This window comes from Thamnophis elegans, chromosome Z (assembly GCF_009769535.1).
Source record: "Thamnophis elegans isolate rThaEle1 chromosome Z, rThaEle1.pri, whole genome shotgun sequence".
NCBI lineage: Eukaryota > Metazoa > Chordata > Lepidosauria > Squamata > Colubridae > Thamnophis > Thamnophis elegans.
In genome coordinates, this window is record NC_045558.1 from 139,987,930 (window position 1) to 140,011,445 (window position 23,516).

Here is a 23,516-nt window from a genome sequence, read left to right on the forward strand (position 1 = left end):
GAGTGAGCATGCAGTCCTCACTGAACCAAAATTCCAAACTAACATAATTGCAAATGTAGCAGACATATTTCTAATGTGCTGATGTCAACTCATGGTGAGGAAAGAGTGGAGGAGGGAGAGAGAGCGCATTCCATGCATACTTCGGCTAGAGTCGGGTCTCAGATTACTACAGCAGGCTTGGGAGGGGTTGCGCCTCATTGGAGAATGTGATTTATGACACAGATTGAAGGGAGGGAAGGAACAGGGTAAAGTTCAGCTATAATTCAAACGAGGCTTAGATCTGACTGCAACAGGGTAGTGCCAAAATGGTGCTCCTAATAAACGATTGGCTTTCTTTTGAAACTTGGCTCGAGGCTCATGAATCAACAGCTGAAAACCCGACAGCTGAATTGTGTGCTGCATTTTCAGCAGAGTCGGACAGTGAGGAGGTTGGGAAGGAACATGGGCCAGTCTGGGGGTTGAGGAAAGCTCAGACGAGGGCTCTGCCCCGGAGGCAGAGAGGGAGTAAGACAGCAGTGAGGCAGAAGAACAGCTGGAGCCTGTTCCCAGTGTACGCATGCTCAGAGCTCCCAGAAGTCAAGAACAGCTGATCGTCATTAATATTGCGGATTTACACCCCTCCCCCCGCTGCTCTACTTACCTTTGCAGGTGCGCTCGGTAGCAGGCTCTGCCCGCCCCTGATGTCATTTTTGATGCTCTGCGCATGCGTGGAAGGTGCTGTGCATGCACAGAGGTGGCACGCGCGCTCACATTTACGAACCAGTAGCAAAGGTAAGTTGATTTCACCACTGCCTTGGACCCCATTGCAATGGCTTGACAATGTGAGTTTTCTGTTGTTATTATATCTTTTGCTTCTTTCTTTTATTCCGAATTATTAGAAACAATAAACCTCTGGTCTTAAAGTAAGAGCGGTGGGCTAGAGGTGGAGCTCTCGCCTCACAACCAGGAGGCTGTGAGTTCGATCCTAGGTAGCGACAGATTTCTCTCTCTCTCTCTCTCCTGGGCACAATGAGAATATATCTGCTGAACGAAGCTCCCCATCGGTGACAGGTGATATCTCTTCTATTCTCTGATGCGTCGAAAGGACCATTTATGAAGCTTCTTTTACCAGCCAATGATCCCTGCCGCTCCCCCCCCCCCCGCAGCCCAAACTGCCAACATCCAACAGCCACCCACCCACCCCGCAGAAACAGCGGTGCCAATTGTCACTTATTATTCAAAGAGGAATTAAGGGAAAAACAGGTGCGTTAACCCCACTGACAGAACAAAAGGATAAATAAAAAACTCAATGGCTTCCTGAATATGGCCAGAAAAACATTTATTCAAAAACAGGGAGCCCTCCCCTCCTCTTCCTGCCAATCACCTCGCCCATTGGCCCCTTCCACCTCCCTCTTCCGAGGCGTGGGTCTCTGGCCAGGCAGAACGCCCCGCCCCACCTGTGCTCCTGCCATTTACCTGCCTGACCCGAGAGAGGTGCTCTTCCTGGTTTCCGGGTTCCTCTTCGTCCGATTCTTCCCTCTTGCGCGAGATGACGCAACTTTTGCCTGGCGGAAAAAAAAACAACAACGTTCGTTATTTATTTTTATAGATAAAACTAGTCGATAACCCGGCGTTGCCTGGGTATTTATTTATAAGGGGGAAATATCCAGACCAAACGTAATTTCTAATGATAGATTTTCCTGCGTTGCACAGTAGAAGCCATTTTGCAGCAGTACAGTAGAAACCATTTGAAGGCACAACAGGTTATATCTTAACACCAATACCCCCAAGGGGTGTTAGGGGTGTCTTACCCCACAGTATTTGTCTCCAGAGAGTAAGTTAAGTCTGTGTACCAAGTTTGGTTGAAATTAGTCAAGGCGTTCGAGTGTTATGCTGGAACATACTGGGAAAAAAGTCTATAATCGCCATTTACACACTTAACGGCCGTTGCTAGCGTTCCCCATGGCCATGTAATCAAAATTCAACTGTTTGGCAAACCACTTCATCTCCATGACAGTTGCAATGTCCCGGGGTAATTATGATCCAGAAAATCTTTTCCCGTGATCCCCCCACCCCCTTTTGCGACCTTCTGACAATCAAAGTCGATGGGGGAAGCCGGAATCCACTTACGACCAGGTTACTAAATTATCAGCTGCAGCAAGTCACTTAAGGCAAGAATGTTGGTCAAATGGGGCAAAACGCAATAAGGGCCTCTCACGTAGTAACGTCAATTTTGGGTGGTAATTGTGGTCTTAAATCAAGAACAGAGGGGACTTTTTTTTAATTAATTTTTTTATTTTAATTTAAAACAAACACAGTCCTTTACATGCTGTAGAAAGTGTTATCAGTTGGTTACAAAAAGACTTTCGGGCATTTCTTCCACAGTCACAAACCTACTCATATTGACTCCAGAATTTTAACTCAAATATTTAAACAGGTCACCATCATCCTATCTCCATTTTCATTTGGGCTATAATTGTTTAAGCGTCCTTCATCATATAATATACCAAAGTTTAATACATAACCACATACTGGCCTTTCAATTACTATTTCTAAGATCCTCCACTAACACTAAATCCTTATGTCCTATTCTAGCTAAACATCCATAATATTTAATAACAAGTTTTCTAATCCTCCTTTCCAAATCACTGTTTAAAATTTATATCCAGTTTTCTATTATATCCATTTCTATATATACGTTGTTATTCTTATCCTCCTTTATTTGACTTATACTGTATCATAACATTTTCCCCCTAATAATCGAAACTTTAGCTGCATCTAAGTTGGTTCCCTTTTTTTAATTAACCTTTATGTATAATCCAAAGGGATTGCTAATTTTCCTTACATGGGTACCATTTCATATTCATATCCAATTATACTCATCATATCACTACACATTGTATACATTAATAACATTATCAATTATTTATTGAAACTATATCTATTGTCAATAAATTTCACTAAGTTTAACTAGTTTTAAATTATATTCTTCCATCTATCAACCTGTATCTTTCCAATAGCAAAACAGTCTCATATCTTCTGCCATTTGTGGTGCCAGTCCTCTAATCATCTCCTTGATCAATTTTGTATGGACTCCTCTTAGCAACTCCTTGCTTATAAAATCTCTCATGTAATCTTGATGCCCTTCTTCTGTTTCCTTAATCAGCTTATCTTTGATTGTCGATAGTGTTATCCATGCTATTGCTAATGAGATTTCTCTCTTTAAATCCATAGATTCTTTGTTTTTTTTCTTCTGTGTCTTGCCCTATGGGATAAATTTCCCCTCCCTTTAATTCCTCTTTCAGTACCACTCTTTCAGAGATCAGCCAATCACCATAAATATCAGCAAATTTAATCTCTTTATATTCATTTTCCACTTCGATTTTTTGAATTTTAACCACCACATTATGCATTTGATAAACATCTTCAACTTCTTCATCGTATTTTGCTGTTATGTGCTCTAAGTCTTCCAACTTCTTGTCTATCCTCTCATATGTATTTGATAATTTCTGTATTTCTGAAAATATCTTTTGCAAGCTCAAGGTTTCTGTTTGCTTTTGAAATTGTGCAATTCTTTCCAGCTAACAAACACAGCTGCTCTAGCTTGGAAGGTTAAAAAAATTAAACATAGATTCACAAAAACGTTTGTTTTCACTTTTCTCTGGTTAGAGATATACTTCAAAGGGATAGGAGGAGGAGGAGAAGCGATGGAGGAGGACTATAGGGTTCTTGGTGCTCTCTGAGCTTGGTGGTTTTCTTGGAGACGTTTCATGACCCAACTAGGTAACATCATCAGTGTTGGAAGGGAGTGGGGCTTGGGAGGAAGAGAAGGAGGAGGAAAGATGGAGGAGGATTGTAGGGTCCTTGGTGCTCTCTGAGCTTCCTTGTTTTCTTGCAGGCATTTCATGACCCAGCTAGGTAACATCATCAGTGCTAGCCAAGGACTACGTATATTCTATTTTCAAAAAGGCAACACAATAATAACTGCAAAAACAACAACAACACAGGCTTTTTTTGAAGAAGCATTTCTTCAAGATTTTCTGGAGCGTTAATAACCGTCACCCGAATTCTCATGCCTTTTATTTTCCCGGTTTCATTGACAGCATAAATGGCTTCTTGGAACAAAACCTTGGACAACCTTGCCTGGATTTTTCTTTTCTTTTCTTGTGAAAGGATGCGATGCCTTTGGATCAAGCACAGGTGGTTCTCGACTTACAACGATGCGTTTTCTGACCGTTCACAGTTGTTTCCCTCAAAATAAGACCTCCCTGGATAATAAGCCTAATCGGGCTTTTGAGCGCATGAGCTAAAATAAGCCCTCCCCAAAAGTATTGCCACACAGCAGCGGCCATGAGGTGACCACGCTCCCCAGCTCTTGTTCCTCAAAAATAAGACCACCCCGAAAATAATGCCAAGCGCTGATTTCGGGGGGGGGTGTCAAAAGAAAATACCATCTCTCTCTTCTCTACTTCCCCTTCTTCTCTCCTTTTTCCACTCCTTCTCTCTCTCCTACTCTTTTCCCTGCCTCACTTCCCTCTCTCCTATCCCCTCTCTTCCCCTTCTCTCCTCTCCACACAGAATAGGTGGCACCTTGCTCAATAGTAGTAACTGTGAGAGGGATCTTGGAGTCCTAGTGGACAACCATTGAAATAGGAGCCAGCCATGTGCAGCAGCTGCCAAAAAAGCCAACACAGTTCTAGGCTGCATCAACAGAGGGATAGAATCAAGATCACGTGAAGAGTTAATACCACTTTATAAGGCCTTGGTAAGGCCACACTTGGAATACGGCATTCAGTTTTGGTCACCACGATGTAGAAAAGATGTGGAGACTCTAGAAAGAGTGCAGAGAAGAGCAACAAAGAGGATTAGGGGACTGGAGGCTAAAACATGAAGAACGATTGCAGGAACTGGGGATGTCTAGTTTAATGAAAAGAAGGACTAGGGGAGACATGATAGCAGTCTTCCAATATCTCAGGGGTTGCCACAAAGAAGAGGGTGTCAAGCTATTCTCAAGGGCACCTGAGGGTAGAACAAGAAGCAATGGGTGGAAACTAATCAAGGAGAGAAGCAACTTAGAACTGAGGAGAAATTTCCTGACAGTTAGAACAGTTAATCAGTGGAACAACTTGCCTCTAGAAGTTGTAAATGCCCCAACACTGGAAGTCTTTAAGAAGATGTTGGATAGCCATTTGTCTGGAACGGTATAGGGTTTCCTGCCTAGGCAGGGGGTTGGACTAGAAGACCTCCAAGGTCCCTTCCAACTCTCTGATTCTACATTTCTATTATTCTGTTATTCTAAAATCCAGAAAGTCCAGCTGCCTCTCGAAAAAGCACCTCTGAGACAAACGTTACTGTCAATTTTTTATTTTTATTTTATCCGTGGGCACAGTGGCACACATTAAACGTGAAATTCTGTTGTCCACTCTCCAACACGTACACCTACCTAACACATATACAGGTCAATGGACATCACATTTTCATTAAGTGGTTGCTCACAGTTACCATGGCACCGGCGGAAAATGGCCTTCGCAGCATCCCCACAATCACGGGATCGGAATTCAGATGCTTGGCAACAGGTTCAGAATTATGACCACCGCCGTGTCCAGAGTTCACGCGATCCCCTTTTGCGGCTGGCAAAGCCAAGGGGGGTTCGCTTAACCATCAGGTTACGAGCGTCTGAACTTCAGCGATTCATTTGCAACAACGGCAGCAAAATGGCGCAAAGCTCACTTAACAAAGGTCTTACTTAACAACAAAAAGTGGGCCTCGGTTGGGGTTGTAAGGCAGGGATGATCTTTATAGACATGCTACACACACACACACACACACACACACACAGAGCAATGATGGGGAACCTTTTCGGAAACCCAACAACCAGCTGGCCGATGTATGCATGCCTGTTTTTTGGGCATTTTTTGGGCCATTTTCAGGCTGTTTTTCAGGCCGTATTCCGGCATCTGCAAAGACCAGCTGGCCGGCTGCATGTGCGCACCAGAAACCGGAAGAGCAGCTGTTGACAGTGCGCGAACCCACAAAGAGGGCTCGTTGTGACATCTCTGGCACCCGTGCCACAGGTTCACCATCATCGATATAGAGAAACAGGCAGAGACACACAGAGAGAGAAAGAGACAGGCAGAGAGAGCGTCAGAGAGAGAGAGAGAGAGAGAGAGAGATAAGAGAGAGAGACAAGACAGAGAGCGACAGAGAGACGAGAGAGCGACAGAAAGAGAGAGAGACAAGAGAGAGCGACAGAAAGAGAGAGAGACAAGAGAGAGCGACAGAAAGAGACGAGAGAGCGACAGAGAGAGAGACGAGAGAGAGCGACAGAGAGACGAGAGAGCGACAGAAAGAGAGACAAGAGAGAGAGACAAGAGAGAGCGACAGAAAGACAAGAGAGCGCGACAGAAAGAGAGACAAGAGAGAGCGACAGAAAGAGACGAGAGAGCGACAGAGAGACGAGAGAGAGCGACAGAGATGAGAGTGACAGAAAGAGAGACGAGAGAGAGCGACAGAGAGACAAGAGAGAGCGACAGAGAGACAAGAGAGAGCGACAGAGAGAGAGACAAGAGAGCGACAGAAAGAGACAAGAGAGCAACAGAGAGAGAGACGAGATAGAGCGACAGAGAGAAGAGTGAGCGACAGAAAGAGAGAAGAGAGAGCGACAGAGAGACGAGAGAGCGACAGAAAGAGAGACAAGAAAGAGCGACAGAACGACAGAGAGACGAGAGAGAGCGACAGAGAGACAAGTGTGAGCGACAGAGAGACAAGAGTGAGCGACAGAGACGAGAGAGCGACAGAGAGACGAGAGAGAGCGACAGAGAGACAAGAGCGACAGAAAGAGAGAGACAAGAGAGAGCGACAGAAAGAGACGAGAGAGCGACAGAGACGAGAGAGCGACAGAGAGAGAGACGAGAGAGCGACAGAAAGAGAGACGAGAGAGAGAGCGACAGAGAGACAAGAGAGAGCGACAGACGAGAGAGAGAGCGACAGAGAGAGACAGACAGACAAAGACACACACACACAGAGTTACAGAGAAGAGAAAGAGACAGCGAGCGACCAAGAGAGAGAAACAGACACACACAGAGAGAGAAAGACAGAGAGAGAAAGAGACAGGCAGAGAGAGAAAGAGACAAGAGAGGGAGAGAGGCAGAGACAGACAGAGAGAGAAAGAGACACACAGAGACAGAAAGTGTCAAGAGAGAGATAGAGACAATAGAGAGACCGACAGAGAGATGAGAGAGACAGACAAAGAGACAGCGAGCAACCAAGAGAGAGAAAGAAACAGAGATACAGAGAGAAAGACGGACAGAGGGAGAGACAGGCAAAGAGAGAAAGAGACAAGAGAGGGAGAGACAGACAGACAAACACACACACACACACACACACACACACAGACAAGAGACAGCGAGCGACCAAGAGAGAGAAAGAGACAGAGAAAGAGACGCACAGAGAGAGAAAAAGACAAGAGAGAGACAGAGAAAGATATAGAGATATATATAGACATCCATACATATTATATACACCTACATCCATACATATAAATATTGTATCACTGTCCGTCTTGAACACGTAGAGGAAAGAAGAAGCTGGAATCAACAGAGACTTGGGCGGTCACATACATTTTCTTCATCATCTCTCAGCTTAAGGACGATTCACATCAGCTCTCTGAACGCTAACACAGGATTTGCAACGGAGCGGAGAACATTATCCTTCCGGCTCGCCAAGCAAGAATTAGTTCGGACCGGCGGTCCTCAGCTTACGACGCCAGTTGAGACCAGCGCGAGCGTTTTTGTCAAGTGAGCCCGCGTCCCATTTTAGAACCTCTCTCGCCACGGCTGTTAAGCAAGCCGCTCTAGTTAAGCGGGCCACGCGGTTGCTCAAGTGAATTTGGCGTCTCTCCCACACACACACCCCCGTTGACTTTCGCTTGTTGGGAGTTGACCTAGGCTTCCTGAGAAAGCATAAACCACAATCTTAGTCCCCAAAATCCTCTTTTATTTCAACGGCTGTGAATTATGGTTATTCACAGCCCGTAATGATTCATAAACACTCCGTGAAGAGCCCGACAGATGTCTGCTCGAATTACCAAAGTCTTTCAGGGCAATGTTGATAAGCACCCGTCTTTTATCTCCCTTGAAACGCTGCCAGAGACCCAACTGCCAATTAGTTTTGCAAGGCCAAATGCAACACAGAGTCAAACGGAGGATCTCAGAGTTTGAACCGACCACAATGAACTAATTGCATCCTGCAAAGGCTCAAATCCGTTTGCTCCTCTTTTATGTCTTGTGGGAGGGGCCAATCACCTCCAAGCCTTACTCCCAAGTCGCCCTTTTTTATCCTAACTGTTCTTGCCTTCTGGCAGCTCTGCGCATGAGCACACTGGGAACAGGCTCCTGCTGTTCTTCTGCCTCGCTGATGTCAGATTCCAGAGGCAGCACATCACTACCAGACGGCCTTGGCCCCCTCTCTGCCTCCGATGCAGAGCCCTCGTCAGAGCCTTCCCCAGACTCCAGGACTAGCCCAGGTTCCTCCTCAACCTCCTCACTGTCCGAATTTGCTGCCGGCTCCGTAGGCCGAGGACCACAACAGGAAGGTTGCAAACCACTGGATGACATCGCCAGATCTCGCTGCTTTAGCAGAGTAAGGAAGATACTCAAGAGGTGATTCACACCCTGGTCAGTGTCTCTTTGCACTTCTACCATTGGGCAGAAGACATCAAAGTATAGCCAGCCGAACAAAGAGGCTTAAAGATAGTTTATATCCTTGGGCTGTCAGACTTTTAAATACAACCACAATCACTCCATGCACACGCTAATTATTTCTTTTTCTTTCTTTTTTCGTTTCTGTTCCCATTTTGCACCAGTGAGGTTAAAACCAATTTCCTTGTATTTAAGTACAAGGACAATAAAGATTATACTTATAAATGGCGATCAGAGGACGGTGGGATTTTGCGACCGTCATGAACACACTGTCGGTTGCCAAGGGGCCGAATTTTTATGGCGTGATCCTGGGGGTGTTGTAAGTGGTTGTAAGTGTGAAGATACCATTGGTAAGTGGCTTTTTTCAGGGTTATAGTAACTTTGATTGGTTTTGAATGGAATGCGGAAGGAATGGTTGTTGAGGACTAGGTATAGGTAACGGTGAAGGTATTGTACTATCATCGGGGAGATCCAGGGTCCAGGCCTCCCTTAGCCACAGAAAGATTCTCAGTGGCTTTCGGTTAGTCCCTTCCCTTAGCCCAATCTAACAAAAAGAAAAGAAACAAAAAGAAAGGAAGATGAAAGAGGAGGAGGAGAAAGAAAAGGAAAAGGAAAAGAAAAAAAGAAAAAGAGGAAGAGGGAGGAGGAGGAGGAAGGAGGAGGAGAAAGAGAAGAAAAAGGAGGAGGAGGAGGAGCCGGCTGGGTGACTTTGGGCCAATCACCAGGAGAGTGGGAATTCTAGTCCCTCCTTGGCATGACAACCAGCTGGGTGACTTTGGGCCAATCACCAGGAGAGTGGGAGTTCTAGTCCCGCCTTGGCATGAAAGGCAGCTGGGTGACTTTGGGCCAATCACCAGGAGAGTGGGAATTCTAGTCCCTCCTTGGCATGACAACCAGCTGGGTGACTTTGGGCCAATCACCAGGAGAGTGGGAGTTCTAGTCCCGCCTTGGCATGAAAGCCGCTGGGTGACTTTGGGCCAATCACCAGGAGAGTGGGAGTTCTAATCCCGCCTTGGCATGACAGCCAGTTGGGTGAGTTTGGGCCAATCACCAAGAGAGTGGGAGTTCTGGTCCCGCCTTGGCATCAAAACCAGCTGGGTGCCTTCGGGCCAGTCCCTCTCTCACAGCCCAACCCACCTCACAGGGTTGTTGTTGTCGGGAGGCAAAGGGAAGGTTGTGTTGGATAGGTTGGCCGCCCGGAATTATTGGAATAAATCCTAGAGACGGGATACAAATCGATTGATGGAATAGAATTGTCAGTTTGTTGCCGGGCAATTTTGGCATGCTCGGCTCCCGAAGAGATTGAGTTTTTTGTCGGACGGAGCGAAGACGCCTTTGGTTCAAAAACCAGCCAAATGATGGCTTAAGAGCAGGAGGGGAGGGGAGGAGACAGGGACAAATTCCACTTACTTTCTAAGTCAGCTGCCTCCCGAGCTTCCCGCTCCAGACGCTGCCTCAGCAGCTCCTGCTGTTTTTCCAGGTATTGCTTGATGATGGTGTTCTGGCTCATCTCCTCCCCGATCTGGTTGGGACGCGGAAGACAAAACAGGTTACAATACAATACAATGCAATGCAATACAATACAATACAATAGCAGAAATGGAAGGGACCTTGGAGGTCTTCTAGTCCAACCCCCTGCCTAGGAAGGAAACCCTATACCGTTTAAGACAAATGGCTATCAAACATCTTCTTAAAGACTTCCAGTGTTGGGGCATTCACAACTTCTGGAGGCAACTTCTGTTCCACTGATTAATTGTTCTCACTGTCAGGAAATTTCTTCTCAGTTCTAAGTTGCTTCTCTCCTTGATTAGTTTCTACCTGTTGCTTCTTGTTCTGCCCTCAGGTGCCCTGGAGAATAGCTTGACTCCCTCTTCTTTGTGGCAACCCCTGAGATATTAGAAGACTGCTATCATGTCTCCCCTAGTCCTTCTTTTCATTAAACTAGACATACCCAGTTCCTGCAACCGTTCTTCCTATGTTTTAGCCTCCAGTCCCCTAATCCTCTTTGTTGCTCTTCTCTGCACTCTTTCTAGAGTCTCCACATCTTTTCTACATCGTGGTGACCAAAGATGAATGCCGTATTCCAAGTGTGGCCTTACCAAGGGATTGTAAAGTGGTATTAACCCTTCACGTGATCTTGATTCTATCCCTCTGTTGATGCAGCCTAGAACTTTGTTGGCCTTTTTGGCAGCTGCTGCACACAGCTGGCTCCTATTTAAATGGTTGTCCACTAGGACTCCATGCGTAGCCTTTAGGAGGCTTATACAGTGCTCCTGGGGGGTGGGAGGGCAAAAATGAGCAAATAACGGTGAGTTTTTCACCAAAAAAAGGGCATGCATATCCTTTAGGAGGCTTATAAAGTGCTCCTGGGGGCTGGGAGGAAAAAAATGACACAAAACAACCTGTTTTTCGCTCGTTTTTGCCCTCCCCAATCCCCAGGAGCACTTTGGAGGCCTCCCAAACCTTCAGCACGTCCGTTTTTGCGAAGGAGGCAGGGTTTCAGGAGGCCAAAAATGCTGTATTCAATGTATAAAACGCACCCAGATTTTCACCTTCTTTTTTTGGGGGTGGGGGGGAGAAAGGTGCGCCTTATACTCCGAAAAATACAGTAAATCTTCTATTTAGGACCAGAAGGAGGCTGAACTCCATGATTAATTTCCATGTCAACTAAGAAAGAAGGAAAAGGGACCAAAAAATGGAAGTGGGTAGACCCAGGATTGGATCAACCACAGACGAAGGATGGGCTGGCGTGTCTTACCTGGGAATTGGGTTGGAAGGTGGTGTGGGGGGTTGAATGCTTCTGGAGGTTTTCAAGCATCAGGGCCTACAAAGGAAAGAGGAGATGAGATTAGAGACGACGTCTAGATGCCCTCAACAGATCCATGTTCTGAACTCATCTCCCACTTACAGAATTCCTTACACAATAAAGTTGGAGGTCTTTTAGTCTGTTCTGACCCAGAAGCAAGAAGCAGAGTCTTAGTCCCAGCAAAACCCCTTTTATTGACACAAATGTGGATTCCTTTCATTCACAGTCCACAAGGCTTGGCAAACAGCCTTTCAGAAGAATATTTATCCACACGAACCTTATCTCGCTTGGAGAGCTGCCCGATAACTAGTTTCCCAACGCAGAGCAAGGCAACACTTGGCAGAACTGTGAATTCCTTTCATTCACACTCCGCAAAGCTTGGCAAACAGTCTTTCAGAGGAATATTTATCCACACGAACCTTATCTCGCTTGGAGAGCTGCCAGATAACTAGTTTCCACACACAGGGCAAGGCAACACTTGGCACGACTGTGGATTCCTTTCATTCACAGTTCGCAAGGCTTGGAAAACAGCCTTTCAGAGGAATATTTATCCACACGAACCTTATCTTGCTTGGAGAGCTGCCAGATAACTAGTTTCCCAACGCAGGGCAAGGCAACACTTGGCAGAACTGTGACTTCCTTTCATTCACAGTCCGCAAGGCTTGGCAAACAGCCTTTCAGAGGAATATTTATCCACACGAACCTTATCTCGCTTGGAGAGCTGCCAGATAACTAGTTTCCACACACAGGGCAAGGCAACACTTGGCACGACTGTGGATTCCTTTCATTCACAGTCCGCAAGGCTTGGCAAACAGCCTTTCAGAGGAATGTTTATCCACATGAACCTTATCTCGCTTGGAGAGCTGCCAGATAAATAGTTTCCACACACAGGGCAAGGAAACACTTGGCACGACTATGGATTCCTTTCATTCATAGTCCGCAAGGCTTGGCGAACAGTCTTATTTTGGGGGAAACATGGTAAACCCCATCTTCTTTGTGGTATATCCTCAAATATAATGGAATGCTGCAATGTGAACCCTGTTCTTCTTATCCCAACAATGGCCTGCCACCGTTTGACACATGTTTAAGTCTCCAGGCACTTAATTCTCTACTCGGCAATTTTGTTCGGGAACCTATCCTGAAGCTTACCAACCAAAGCCCCCCCCTCCCCATTTCTTGACTTACTAGGACAAGGTGGGGTCACTTTAGCTGTGCAGTTATAGTTAGTTATAGTTAAACAAATGATTAATAATGATAATAATGCATTTATATATACTAGCTTGACAATATGGAATTTTATATGTCATAAGTGAAGATCATGGAGATGTGGAAAAGCTTTTTTTTTAAATAAAAGATAAACAATTCTATATAGAATAGAATATAAAGATGTAACATCATTGGATGAGTCCAGGATGATGTAATGAAATGCCATAATGTAAATTTACTTTAAATTTAGTATGTAATAATAGCTATATTCAATGAATGTTTAATAATCATAACAATTGTATACATATATATTAGATTGATGATATGAGCAATGGAATGTGCTGAAATGCATAAGCTGACATATTAAGAGAAATTATTATAATATAATAATGTATATAAATATACTTGATTGATAATACGTGACACTATATGGAATGGAAGATGTTTTTATGTTAGGTGTTGTATTTGTTTATATTTATTTACAATTGAAAGTGAGGACTATGGAAATGATGCACAAAAACTTTGCAACCAAACAACATGCTGTATGTGATTGAAGAAGGTTCTATGTGTTATGTGTTGTCTGCCTTTGTCTGTCCAAAAAAGAAAAAAAAATTTTTTTCAAAAAAAGAGAGAGAGAGAGAAGGAAAAGGAACAAGAAATGATATTCAACGATTTCTGGGTTTGCAGAAATACCACCCAAGAAAACAGACACCTGCAACAGAAAAAGGAAGAGAGGAGGAGATTAAATGAGAGGAAAAGGAGGGAAGGAAGAGAGAGGTGAGGAGAGGAAGATGGAAGGGAGGAGAGAAGGTAGGAAGGGGTAGAGAGAAGTAGAGCTGAAGAAAGGGAAGAAGGAAGAGAAAGGAGATGAGGAAAGAAGAAAATAGAGAAGGGGGGAGGGAGAGAAAGGAAGAGAGGAGAGGAGAGGAAGAGTGGGGAAGGAAGATAGAGAGGAGAGGAAGAGGGAAAAGGAGAAAGAGAAATAAGGAGAGAGGGTAGGAAGGGGAAGAGAGAAGGAGAGAGGTAAGGGAAGAAGGAAGGGAAGAGGAATGAAGGAAGTAGAGAAGGGAGGGAGGGAGAAAAGAAAGGGAGAAGGTGGTGTCAAAACAGGCGAGGGATGGTAAAGAAAGCAAGCCAAATGGAATATTATTATTCTATAAATGGAATGACAAATGTATAAGAACCATGAATGTAAAAAAAGAATAAATATTTGAATGTAAACCTATAATTGTATATAGAGAACAAAAAATAAAAAACTTTATATTTAAATAAAAAAGAAAATTAATGTAGAATGTCTAACTCCTCGGCACCAGAGTGTGTTAATATAAGGCAACTGGCAGTTGGAACAGAGTTCTTTCCAGGTGGGGAAGGGGAGTAGAATGTCTAACTCCTTAGCATCAGTGCGTTAATAATAAGGCAACTGGCAGTTGGAATAGAGTTCTTTGCAGGTGGGGAGGGGGAGTAGAATATTTAACTCCTTAGCATCAGAGTGTATTAATATAATACTGTATAAGAAATACTAATGATCTGGTGGTCATTTAAAAAAATGGCTTCTTAGCGAGCAGCTAGAAGCCAAGAGGAACATATGTGCCAAGTTTCCAGTTTGTAGGCTTTACAATTCTGGAGATTTCATGATGAATGAGTGATATTTGGCTTTTATATATATATATATATATATATATATATATATATGTATGTATGTATGTATGTATGTATGTATGTATGTATGTATGTATGTATGTGTATATATATATATGTATATACACACATACATACATACATACATACATACATACATACAAACACACACATAATACTAGAGCCGAGGTGGCGCAGTGGTTAAATGCAGCACTGCAGGCTACTTCAGCTGACTGCAGTTCTGCAGTTCGGCTGTTCAAATCTCACCGGCTCAAGGTTGACTCAGCCTTCCATCCTTCGGAGGTGGGTGAAATGAGGACCCAGACTCTGGGGGCAATATGCTGACTCTGTAAACCGCTTAGAGAGGGCTGAAAGCCCTATGAAGCAGTATATAAGTCTAACTGCTATTGCTATTGCTATTCCCAATTTCTACTTTCTAATTCTTTTTTCTAACACAATTAAATAACTACCATGTTAAAAAACATATTCTATGTCTATCCATCATCTCTTGCCCTTTTTAGAATTTCAACTCTCATTGACTTTTTGGTGAATCTTTCAAAGCAGGGACATATTTAATGGCTTCGCATCCTTGCTTACGCCATCGGTTATTTTATTTTTTTGTCTGTAAATGTGTTTTTATTTTTCCATTTTCATTTCGTACAGTCACATATATACTGTGCATAACCGGGGCCATATAACATTAAACAATAAACACAGCCATTCCTCTTGTCAACAATACCCCCCAAAATACAAACCCAATGTACCACTTCGACCCTCCATACACCCTTTCTTTCACCCCCCTCCACCTTTCTTTCTTCCCTCCAACATTCCCCTCTACCCTACTTCCCCTCCCCCTCTATCATTCCTCTCTCCCAATACACTCCCTCCCTTCCTTCTCACCCTCCCTCCCGTCCTCTCTCCCACCCTCTCTCCCCCTCTTTCTTCTAACCCTCTACTCCTCCCTTCACACAAGCACAAAATCTGAGAGAACATTTTTATAAGATGTTTTATAGATGGCATTTAGATCCTAAAAAACTGGCTTCTATGTACCTGAATGTACAGCCTAAATGTTGGAGATGTGGTTCTCTCGATGCTACATATTTTCATATATGGTGGACTTGTCAAAAGGTTAAGGCATTTTGGATAAAAATGTGGTGGATTATGCTTACACTATCGGTTATTGATACCAGAACAGCAAAGGACTCAGGCCAATATCAAACAAACTAGGTTACACACTATATTGTGTGGCTTCAACCAGGCTAAGGGGGCAAAGGGTTAAAAGAGAACTAGAAAGACTCATATTTTTTTTTCCAGTCTGAAAGCTGATTAAATAATCCTCAAGCATACATACTTTTATATCCTTAACGTACTTAACTTAAGAGCATTTTTGTGAGGATAAAAGATTGTGGAGCAAAGCTGTAGAAAAATGCAGTAAAATCTGCTTTGGGACATTTTTTCAACGGCTACGATTTCTGTACCTTGTTCATTTCAAAAGATTTAATACCCTTCCTTGGCTGAAGATCAGCTGCACCGGAGTAGGAAAAACCACTCTGGAAAAACCAGAGAGAACGCAGGAAATCGACTTACAATGGTTTCATTTAGTGACTGCTCCAAGTTACAACGGGGGCTGAAAGAAGGGATTTATGACCATTTTTCAGAGTTAAAACGAGATGAACTATGTAGATGATACTTCTACAAGATTCCCACCTGCACACCTGAAATTAGAACCAGAAGTTCTGACCAGCATCAGGGATTGCCCACCCGCCCGGGCACTATCCCGTCCTATATAGACAAAGTGTATTTGACGCCGCAAGCGTGCACACTTATCTTTTCGGTTCTCAGCGAACCGGTTGTTACATTATGTGACGCCAATCTGTTCTAGCCTAGGCTTCCCAAGATCATGAAGCAAACTCCTTGTCCTGTCAAAACCCCCTTTTATTCATTGACTGTGAATTCTGCTCCTTCACATCTAGCAAAGTCTTTCAAAGGAGGATTTACAGTCACCGACCTTATCTGGCTTGGAGAGCTGCCAGGATGATACCTGCAAAACCTGGCAAGGAGTCTCGGAGAGTCACAAACCAATGAAGGGAACTTCATTGGCCTCCTGCAAACTCCACTCCCCTGTCGCTCCTCTTTTATTCCCTCTGGGAGGGGCCATTCATCGTCCATCTGTGGCCTTACTCCCAAGTCGACCCGTTCTTTAGCTGTTCCCTTCGTCTGGCAACTCTGCGCATGCGCACACTGGGAACAGGCTCCAGCTGTTCTTCTGCCTCACTGATGTCTGACTCCGAAAGCAGCTGATAACTGTCAAGACGGCCCTGGCCCCCTCTCTGCCTCCGACACAGAGCCTTCCCCAGAATCCAGGATTGGCCCATGCTCCTCCCCAATCTCCTCACTGTCCGAATCTGCTCCCAGCTCTGCTGGCAGGCTACAACACAACCTTTGATTTGCAGTATCGGCCACGAAAGTAGCTAAACGCCCTGGTCCAAAATAATTATTTCTCAGTGGAACGCCATACAGGAAATCCTTGACTTATGACCACAGTTGATCCCGCCCCCAAATTTCCATTAATAAGCAAGACAGTCGTTGAGCGAGCTTCGTCCCAGTTTACGCCCTCTCTTGCCACCATTATTCAGGGGATCGCTGCAGATTTTTTTAAAGTGAATAACACAATTGTTAAGTGAGAAATCTGACTTCCCCATTGCCTTGGCTCACCCGAAGCTTGTAAAAAATAATAATCTCATGACCCTTGGACCTGGCAACCGTCATAAATACATGGCGGTTGAATTTTGATTGCATGATTATCGGATGCTGCTAAGATCCAAAGGGTGAAAAATCCTCCAAATGTTTTTGTGGCTTCGTAACGAAGAACGGTCACTAAACGAACAATTGTAGGTCGAGGACTACCTGTATACAACATCTAATCTCTCTCGCTGAGAGATGTGGTGTTAAGGTAATGGTGATTTAATAGCTGACCAGCTTCTGTAAGGCTCTATAAACCAAGATGATGAAATGAGAATGAGTCCGGCAGGGTTATAAAGATAAAGGTTCCGTTCGCACATATAGCAATAGCAATAGCAGTAGACTTATATACCGCTTCATAGGGCTTTCAGCCCTCTCTAAGCGGTTTACAGAGAGTCAGCATATTGCCCCCAACAATCTGGGTCCTCATTTTACCCACCTCGGAAGGATGGAAGGCTGAGTCAACCCTGAGCCGGTGAGATTTGAACCGCTGAACTGCTGATCTAGCAGTAGCCTGCAGTGCTGCATTTAACCACTGCGCCACCTTGGCGCAGTGCTAGTAATTCCCAACTGTAGGGGGCACTGCTCATCTCCTTTTCAAAGCCAAAGAGCCAGCGCTGTCCAAAGACGTTCTCCGTGGTCATGTGGCCGGCATGACTCAACGCCAAAGGCGCACGTAACGCTGTTACCTTCCCACCAAAGGTGGTCCCTATTTTTCTACTTGCATTTTTACAAACTTTCAAACTGCTAGATTAGCAGAAGCTGGGACAAGTAATGGGAGCTCACTCCGTTGCGGGGCACTAGGGATTCGAACTGTTGACTTGTCTGATTGACAAGCTCAGCGTCTTAGCCACTGAGCCACCATGTCCCAGCAGGGTTACTGCCACTTTAAGAAGCTGTCTATATAAGGGAGGCCATGTGAAGGCGGTCTTCTCTGTGTGTGCTTGTGTGTTATAGTTGAAGACTGATGGATTGCCTGGTTTTGAGTAGGAGATATCTATATCATCTATCTATCTATCATCTGTCTATCATCTATCTATCTATCTATCTATCTATCTATCTATCTATCTATCTATCTATCTATCATCTATCTATCTATCTATATCTATCTATATCTATCTATATCTATCATCTATCTATCATCTATCTATCATCTATCAATCAATCTATCAATCAATCAATCTATCATCTATCTATCTATCATCTATCTATCAATCTATCTATCAATCAATCTATCATCTATCAATCTATCATCTATCAAATCTATCAAATCTATCTATCTAATCTATCTAATCTATAATCTGTCTATCTATCTATCTATCTATCTATCTATCTATCTATCTATCTATCTATCTATCTTTTCTGAGGAAGAAACAGCCGAGATCTCACATTGCTCCTGGAAGCACGAAGCCTGAAGATGACGAATGAGACTTTGATGGACAGAGAAGCTGAATGGGTGACTTTGCTCTCCCTCCCTCCCTCCCTCATCTATCATCTATCTATCTATCTATCTATCTATCTATCTATCTATCTATCTATCTATCTATCTATCTATCTATGTATGTATCTATCTATCTATCTATCTATCTATCTATCTATCTATCTATCTATCTATCTATCATCCCTCTCCTTCTTTTCCCCTCTCTCATCTATCTATCTATCTATCTATCTATCTATCTATCTATCTATCTATCTATCTATCTATCTATCTATCTATCATCTATCTATCTATCTATCTTTTCTGAGGAAGAAACAGCCGAGATCTCACATTGCTCCTGGAAGCACGAAGCCTGAAGATGACGAATGAGACTTCGTCGAAACATCGCCAAGACACTTCCAATTTTACACGGGAGAAAACCCGAATAACCAAAGACCTACATATTTATATACATACACACACACACACCATATTTTTCAGATGATAAGATGCACCTGACTATAAGATGCAGGAAATTTAGAAGAGGAAAACAAGAATAAAAAAAGGTTTTTGGCCTCTGCACGCCGCATTTTCAGTCCTTTTGGGGGGGTCTTTTTCTGGCTCTTTTCCAGCCTTTTTCTACACATTTTTGAGGTTTTTTTCGGCCTGTTTTTGAGGCTTTTTTCAGTCCATTTTTGAGGCTTTTTTGGTCCATTTTCAAGGGGTTTTTCAGGACGTTTTTGAGGTTTTCAGCTCGGTTTTTTTGGTTAAAAAAAAAAATATCCCCCCCCCCAAGCCTGAAAAAGTCCCAAAAATGCCTCAAAAACATTCTGGAAAAATCCTCAAAAACGGCCCGGAAAAATCCTCAAAAACGGCCCGGAAAAAGCCTCAAAGTGTTGAAAACGGGATGAAAAAAGGCCCAAAAACGGGGTGTTCAAAAGCCCCCCCCCAAAAAAGGCCAGTGAGTGGGTGGGGCTTCAGCAATATTCGGTCTATAAGACGCACACATTTTCACCCCTTTTGGGGAGACAAAATGTACATCTTATAGTCCGAAAAATATGGTGTATGCCTTAGATAAACCACTGTTTGATAGGCAAAACCTCTGTATACTGTATTTTACTCCTGGATTGTCTCAAAATAGTAGCCACACTGTGCGCACACTTGACATGCGGGGTTGATTGTTGGTCTCTGACACACCGCAACTTTTTTTCCCCCCGCAACCCGCCAAGCACTTCTAAGGCCTGACCCCTGAATAAACCGTGATTTAAATCAAGCCGGCTTTTCTCCAATCAAAGGCAAGAAGCAGCTCTGTTAAAAACTACTATGAGGTTAAGTTCCACCTTCCCTGATCCACACGGATTCCTCCGAGCAAACATAGATAGGTAGAGCTCCGACTTACAACATACGCTTAGTGACCGTTCAAAACTTACGACGGCATTGGGAAAAAAAGAAAAAGGCTCACGACCTGTTTTCAAACTTACGACATTTGCAACGTCCCCATGGTCAGGCGATTCAAAATTTTGACGCTTTGGCAAACTGACTTGTATTTATGACGGTTAGAAAGTCCCGGGGTCGCGCAATCTACTTTTTGAGACATTCTGACGAGCAAAATAATAATAATCCACGGGAAAGCCAGATTGACTTAACAACCGTGTTACTAACTGAACAAGTGCCGGGATTCACTTTAACCATAGTTGGCAAGCAAGGTCGTAAAAAGCAAAGCTCACTCAACAAATGTCTCGCTTAATGACAGAATTGGTGGTCTTACGTCAAGGGTTTATTTCTTAATATTTCTATTTAGTTTTCCAAGAGCTCTAGAGGCTAAAAGATGCAGCTTTCTTCTAGCATTATTTTATTTTCCAACACTTTTGTGGGGCAGGAAATGCTAAAGAACAGAAATTTATTTGGCCCCTGGGTTCAATCAGAGTCACCTGCCTCCATGCAGACTCTAACCACTCTACCCTGCTGCCTTCAGAGTCCAAATCAGTTTACTTCCCAAATGAATAAAAAGGAATTAAAACAGAATGCAATTGGGACTTAAATCATATCAGAATTGTATTATAAGCAGCCTTAGCTAAGATGGGTAACTTTGGCCCAATCACAGGAGATGGTGAATTCGAGTCCCGCCTTAAGCATGGAAGACAATTATTCGACTTTGTGCCAATCATCAGGAGACGGGGAGTTCTAGTCCTACTTTAGCCATGAAAGCCAATTGGGTGATCTTGGGCCAGCTCCAATCTCTCAACCCAATCCACCTACCTCAAAGGGTTGTTGTGGGGAAAACAGGAAGCTATATTGGGTAGATTTGCCACTTTTTTTGCAAAAGCAATCAAAGTGACATACAAATAACTTAAGAAACTTTTGGGGACCCACCTTTCCAAACTCCACCCATCAAAAATAAGCATCAAACACCTCTCAAAAGCCACAGCATGGACCACACCATTTGCAGACTGTCATTATATGGACAGTCCTCAATTTATGTCCTCAACTGATCCCCCAATTTCCACTGTTGAGCAAGACGCTTGTTCCCTGAATTCTGCCCCATTTTTACCACCTTTCTTGGCCCCGTGGTTAAGCGAAGCGCTGCCGTTAAGTTAGTCACACGGCGGTGAAACGAATCTGGCTTTCCCGTTGATCTTGTTCGTCAGAAGGTGGCAAAAGGGATACTGTAACCGTCATAAATGCGAGCCGGTTTCCCAACCGTCTGAATTTTGACCGCATGATCACGGGGATGCTGCAACAGTGTGAAAAATGGTCGTTAAGTCTGTTTTCTTCCATGCTGTTGCAACTTCAAACGGTCATTAAATGAACGGTTGTAAACCGAGGACTATCTGGACCCCACTTTCTGGTCCTTCCTGCCATGAAGTTCGTTCGTTGCATGGCATGGCCTGGGCTACAAATGCACCTTCTTCTGCACAGCCACGCCAGCTCAATCCATCAGAATAGAGCTGGAAGGGACCCTTGGAGGTCTTCTAGTCCAACCCCCTGCTGAAGCAGGAGATCCTGTACCATTTCAGGCAAATGGTTCCCCGATCTCTTCTTAAAAAATCCCAATGATGAAGCACCCAGAACGTCTGGTGGCAGGTTGTTCCACTGGTTCTCGCTGTTAGGAAGCTAATTCCTTAATTCCAGATTGGGTTATCAAGCAATGAAGAGCTGGAAGGGACCTTGGAGGTCTTCTAGTCCAACCCCCTGCTGAATCAGGAGACCCTATGCCATTTCAGACAAGCAACTGTCCTGCGTCCTCTTAAAAGCCTCCAAGTGATGGAGCACAACTTCTAGTGGCAAGCTGTTCCACAGCCCACAACCTTCAAGGCAGGATCTTTACCCTAAAGCTGAATTCATCCATCCCCCTCACCTCATCCTAAAAAAAACCACCTATACAGGTAACCCACAAAGTACGACGACAGAGCCCCCAATTTAAGTCGCTAAGCGAGAAATTTGGTTTGGTGCGTTTTGCTTCCTGGCCACATCCGTTAAGCGAATACACACCGGTCCTTAAATGGGCACACACGTGCGAAGCGAATACGGTTTCCCCGTCGACTTTGCTTTTCCGAAAAGGGGATTCCCGCGACCCCCGCGCAAACCGTCATAACTGCGAGCCGAGCCTCCGAATGTAAATCCCGCCATCGTGGGAGGCGGGGTGCGTGGAAATACCGCAAGGGTTGGTTAAGCATGAAAAACGCTCTTCGTTCCCCCACCCTTTTTTTAAAGTGCCGTCGTCCCTTCAGTCACCAAGGGAGCCGTCGTAAGCACGAGGACCTCATCGTCCCGAGTGAAAACTTTTTCCATCCGAATTGAAATCCAAATGGAAACCAGAAACTTGGGTTTCCTTGCGGGAACATCTGTTCGGAAACTTATGGGGCTGGAGGGGGGGGGAATCTTAGGAGATGAATGGAGAAGCCCCCCCCCCAAAAAAGTGAGCCTGGGATGAAAGGCAAGTTGCCAAATTGGCAGGGGGGGGGAAGGATCGGGCCTCCATGGGGCGCCCCCTCCCCAATCAGTGGTGGGACCAGGAAATGCCCATTTCCCCCCCCCTCTCCCAATCAGCAACAGGCTGTTAAAACTTCTGCAAGGATTTCCCCCAAACTCACTTAAAAGGGGATCCCCCCTCCCCTATTTCTATGGGGCAACCCCAAAGTGATGTCAAAGGCTTCTCCCGCCAATAGGACTCTTCCTGCCCCCCCCGCCCCATTTTTCGCCCTAAAGGTAGAGGCAATTTCTCCCCCCACCCCTTGGTGGCAGTAGTGGGCTATTGCCCCGCGCATGCGCGGCGGCACCCCCGGGCCAGGGGCCCGCGTTGCTTAGAAGCCCGGAGCGGGGGAGGAAAAAAAAAAACCCTTGCCCGCCTCGGTTTACGCATGCGCGAAGCCACCCGGGCCCCCGGGCCCCCTTTCCCCCGCCGGGCCCTTTTTTTTTTTTCCTCACCCCACGGAGCCGCTTAATCAAGGCGCTCTTCTGCCCGCTCTTCGGCAGTCCCCGCTCTTCCAAAGCCGCCTTCAGGTCGGCGACCCTCAACGCCTGAAGCGGCCTCCCGTCCAGAGTAACCTCCTCCCCGTCCGCCATCTTGTGTGGCGCCGCTGCCTGCCCTCCCCGGGAGCTTCGGGGGCGTTCGGCAACTTCCGGAGGAGGCCTCGGGCGCTCGGGGTGACCTCTGACCCCTCGCCCCCCTCCCTCCTCCTCGCGCGCGCGCGCGCCGTCTCGTTGGACGTCCGGCCGCGCTTCGTCAAAGCGCCGTCTGTTTTCGGAGACTTCCGCTCGGCGTTCGGAAGGAGGAGCAGGAGCAGGAGGGAGGGGCGGAGGAGCAGGAGGAGGGGGGCCCGCTCTAGGTCGGGCGACTCTTTCCGGGCTACTTCGGGCATTTCCGGGTCTTTCGAGGCGGCTTCATTGGAAGTGAGTTCTTGAGAAGGACTCGGGAACTTCCGGACATCTTCGGCCTCGGAAGGGGGCGGTGACGGAAAAACGTTCGGCAACTTCCGCCCAGCGCCTAAGTAAAGCCCCTTCGTTTCCGAAGCCTGGCTGGCCCGAG

At 45.2% G+C, this 23,516-nt stretch overlaps 1 protein-coding gene across 1 annotated transcript; it reads right to left on the minus strand.

Moving 5' to 3' along the window:
• Positions 1-1,359: 1,359 nt before the first annotated feature.
• LOC116522037 (apoptotic chromatin condensation inducer in the nucleus-like) lies at positions 1,360-23,314 on the minus strand. Its single transcript, XM_032236622.1, has 4 exons — positions 22,916-23,314; positions 11,437-11,502; positions 10,089-10,200; positions 1,360-1,544 (listed from the first exon to the last, which is right to left on the minus strand). Exons 1-4 carry the CDS (start codon positions 23,051-23,053, stop codon positions 1,360-1,362), a joined length of 501 nt encoding a protein of 166 aa, XP_032092513.1. The 5' UTR covers positions 23,054-23,314.
• Between the last annotated feature and the right edge of the window lie 202 nt (positions 23,315-23,516).

What these genes read in the sequence shown, in the direction of transcription:
- LOC116522037 (XM_032236622.1), bottom strand. Translation starts at nt 23,053, where the DNA reads ATGGCGGACGGGGAGGAGGTTACTCTGGACGGGAGGCCGCTTCAGGCG. An exon ending in CCTTCCAACCCAATTCCCAG is followed by an intron (nt 10,201 to 11,436) that starts GTAAGACACGCC and finishes CGTCCCAACCAG; the next exon opens with ATCGGGGAGGAGATGAGCCA. An exon ending in GGAGGCAGCTGACTTAGAAA is followed by an intron (nt 1,545 to 10,088) that starts GTAAGTGGAATT and finishes TTTTTCCGCCAG; the next exon opens with GCAAAAGTTGCGTCATCTCG.